Here is a 2,923-nt window from a genome sequence, read left to right as displayed (position 1 = left end):
TTGCCACACATTGGAGTAAAAAAGATGAGAAAAGATTCAATACATTCTCCTTTTCTTAGTGGTTATACAACCCGGACAAATCCATTATTCATCTAGTCTGTGACTCTGCGTTATATTAGTCGTCCATGTTCATAAAACTAGTTACTCCTGATATAATGGTATTAGTGTCCTTACTAATATTGATAACCATTGTGCTAAGTTACCATAGTGCAGATATTGATCATTATGCCATATTCATTTCAAAATTGATCCATTCCACTCTTCTTTGATTTAGAAACCCTCAAGCCTTCTATTTGTTTGGCATAGAGTGTCCTGTGCCGGACCTGTAAACTTACACCTCAGAGAGAGACCTTTAAATTGAGATATTTAATCCGTGGACTTGCACTTGAATGATTTAGATGGATTTGTTCTTTAAGTATCCCATGTCTTAGTTTGAGAATCTGAAATCTTGTAGGGATCTCTATATTTACTTCCTGCCTACTCAGGTAGAGGCCCTGATGAGAAAGGATTTATATCATGATATGCTACTCTTGAGTATCAACGTATACTCCATTTTTCAATAAGATTTAGTAAGCTTCAGAGAGTGATGACTAGTATATACTACATAGTATAAAATAAGATAAAGTAAGCTTTAGAGAGTGATGACTAGGATATAGTGTAAAACAAGACTGATACTGATAACACCTCAAATAATCACACTTGGTTTTCCACATCAAAAATATTGTGGTACCACAGATATGGATACTGATATTGACTGCACCAGGCCTAAGCTTATAAACACTGTGATCTTATAGTAGATGAACCCTTCTAATTGCTGTTATTTTACAAATTAAAGAACTTGCACGGCTTAAGATGTTTTTGTAGAGCAGTTCTTGGATTCACTCTTGCAGGTTCGAAAGAATAATCACCTGTGTCTACTTCCCAAGCTCTAACCCAGACTCTTCGGAGACATAATTTAGCTTCTCCTCTTCCTCCTGTTGCTCCAATGTCTCGTAGAGTGGAGCATTCCTGGTCTCAGGAAGCCACAAACTCAACAGACCACTAAAGATGGAAAGGGCCCCGAATACCAAAAAGGAAAGAGAGGGGTTCTGTCGGCCAAGAACAACTAGCAGAGGAGCGAGCGAAGCCCCTAACATCAAGGCTTGGCGCAACAGAGACACAGCAAAGTTTCTCATATTGGTGGAGAAAAGCTCAACGCAGTAGATATACAGCACATCAAATGCTGTTGAAGCAGCCATGAATCCTATCGATTCTAATGTCAGTTGTGTGCAGCTCCATTTATATTCATCAGTCTTTTCATGTCTACCATGGGAGAAAACAACGCGGAGGATGCATGAAACTCCAGCTACGTAAGCTGACTGGGAGAAGAGTTGACGGCGATTTGTGAAGCTCAAGAGCACGCTGCCAATAAAAACTGCTGGAATCTCCATCATTGCATTTAGTGCCACGGTGAAATAGAGATTGAAGTTTAGGTTTTCGACATTGAGTTGGACACCATAATAGGCAAAGCCAACTCCAAAACCTACCACCATCACTGTGGCAATTCTTTTAGCAGCCCATTTAGTGGTCCACAGGTTCATTTGTGTGTCTGATGTTGGTAGTGATTTTCTACCTTGACCAACCATTTTGGAAGGGAATGGCTCTGAGAGACTCAGGTTGGTTGGCAGCTTCTTCCCGTTCAGTGTCGCGTATCTTTCCAAGACCTCGAGTGCTTCTTTGCTTCTTCCCCTGACGAGGAGCCACCGCGGTGACTCTGATACAAAGGGGAGTATAAAGAGGGAGTAGAGGAGAGGGAGAAGAGAGATGATTCTGTATAAATTTCTCCAGTTAGTTCTGGTGGGATAAGCAATCAAGGGGAGCGAAAGGTAGCCTGATGTGAAAAAGAAGAAGCCGTATTGGCCAACTTGACCATGCCATTTGTGGCCAACAGCTTCTGTGGAGAGGACAAGACAGCATACGCCGATCCCTGAACGTGCAAACCCACTGGCAAACCGGAGCAGTGCATATATCCAGACATTTGGTGAGAGGGAGGTGAGAAAAGCGGTTATGGAGGTCAGGAGACATGAAAGGAGCACCGTTCTCTTTCTTCCCAAGAACGATGAGTCAGCCAAGCGACCATAGGCAGCATACCCTGCCCAGAAATTTTTGTCATATGTATGATGAAAAGTTTTGGTCATGTCCAGCATTACTTAAAAAGAAGAATTCTAGTAGAAGGATAAAGGAAGTACCCAGAAGAGAACCAAGGAAGAAGAGGGACGCTGGAATTGCAGCAAGAAACTTTCTGTCACAAATGAGTCCCCACTCTGCAATGGTAGAGCTTGTACTGCCCCCGACCCACTCCCAACTACCTGGCACCAGCCCACAGACTGAAGAAGCATCCCGGCCATCATTGCTGCTATTAATGCATGACGATGATGAACCTATGCATCTCCAAGAAGCAGGTTGGGCGTCGCTGAAGATAGTGATCAACATGTTCTGGGAATCAAATATCCATGCGAGTGATACCAAGAACACATGCAGCAGCTGTGAGAAGCCAAATGATCCAACAAACCTTTCAACTATTTCATCTACTGTCAGTTCTATCTTGTTTGCCATCCTTCCTTTTTCTGTCAGATTTGATATTGCAAACTCTTGCGCTTCGTCGTCTTCCATTTCTTGTTCAACTTGTTAGTGCTTGTGTCACTGTCAACCTCCAATATATATAGACAGAGAATCCTTTTTTCCCTCAGTTTTGGCTTTTACTTTTTCTCGGAGATTAAACTAATCTCCCTTCTTTGAATTATTACCCTATAAAGTATGAGAAACATATAAAACAGAGGTCTTATATAAAAGATTGGAATAAATGAAATTATAGCCCAAACATATGGTTCTTGCATGTAGAATGTAATTATGCATATGCAGCAAGGCATAGGCAGTAATTAAG

The 2,923-nt window shown here is 41.7% G+C and overlaps 1 protein-coding gene across 1 annotated transcript; it reads right to left on the bottom strand.

The window, feature by feature from the left end:
- Window positions 1-482: 482 nt before the first annotated feature.
- On the bottom strand, window positions 483-2,754 carry LOC132293652 (organic cation/carnitine transporter 1). The gene is made up of 2 exons (XM_059791205.1): window positions 2,229-2,754; window positions 483-2,131 (listed from the first exon to the last, which is right to left on the bottom strand). Exons 1-2 carry the CDS (start codon window positions 2,650-2,652, stop codon window positions 915-917), a joined length of 1,641 nt encoding a protein of 546 aa, XP_059647188.1. The 5' UTR covers window positions 2,653-2,754; the 3' UTR covers window positions 483-914.
- Window positions 2,755-2,923: the final 169 nt, after the last annotated feature.

This window comes from Cornus florida, unplaced genomic scaffold (assembly GCF_030987335.1).
Source record: "Cornus florida cultivar Cherokee Brave unplaced genomic scaffold, ASM3098733v1 CherokeeBrave_3.0.0_Hap2_Chr02, whole genome shotgun sequence".
Taxonomy (NCBI): Eukaryota; Viridiplantae; Streptophyta; class Magnoliopsida; order Cornales; family Cornaceae; genus Cornus; species Cornus florida.
The sequence above is the reverse complement of the archived record's forward strand: the minus strand, read 5'-3'. Positions and strand labels throughout refer to the sequence as shown.

Coding starts and splice junctions, on each gene's coding strand:
- LOC132293652 (XM_059791205.1), bottom strand. CDS start 2,652: ATGGAAGACGACGAAGCGCAAGAGTTTGCAATATCAAATCTGACAGAA. Junction 2,132..2,228: donor CTTCCTTGGTTCTCTTCTGG/GTACTTCCTTTA, acceptor ATTTCTGGGCAG/GGTATGCTGCCTATGGTCGC.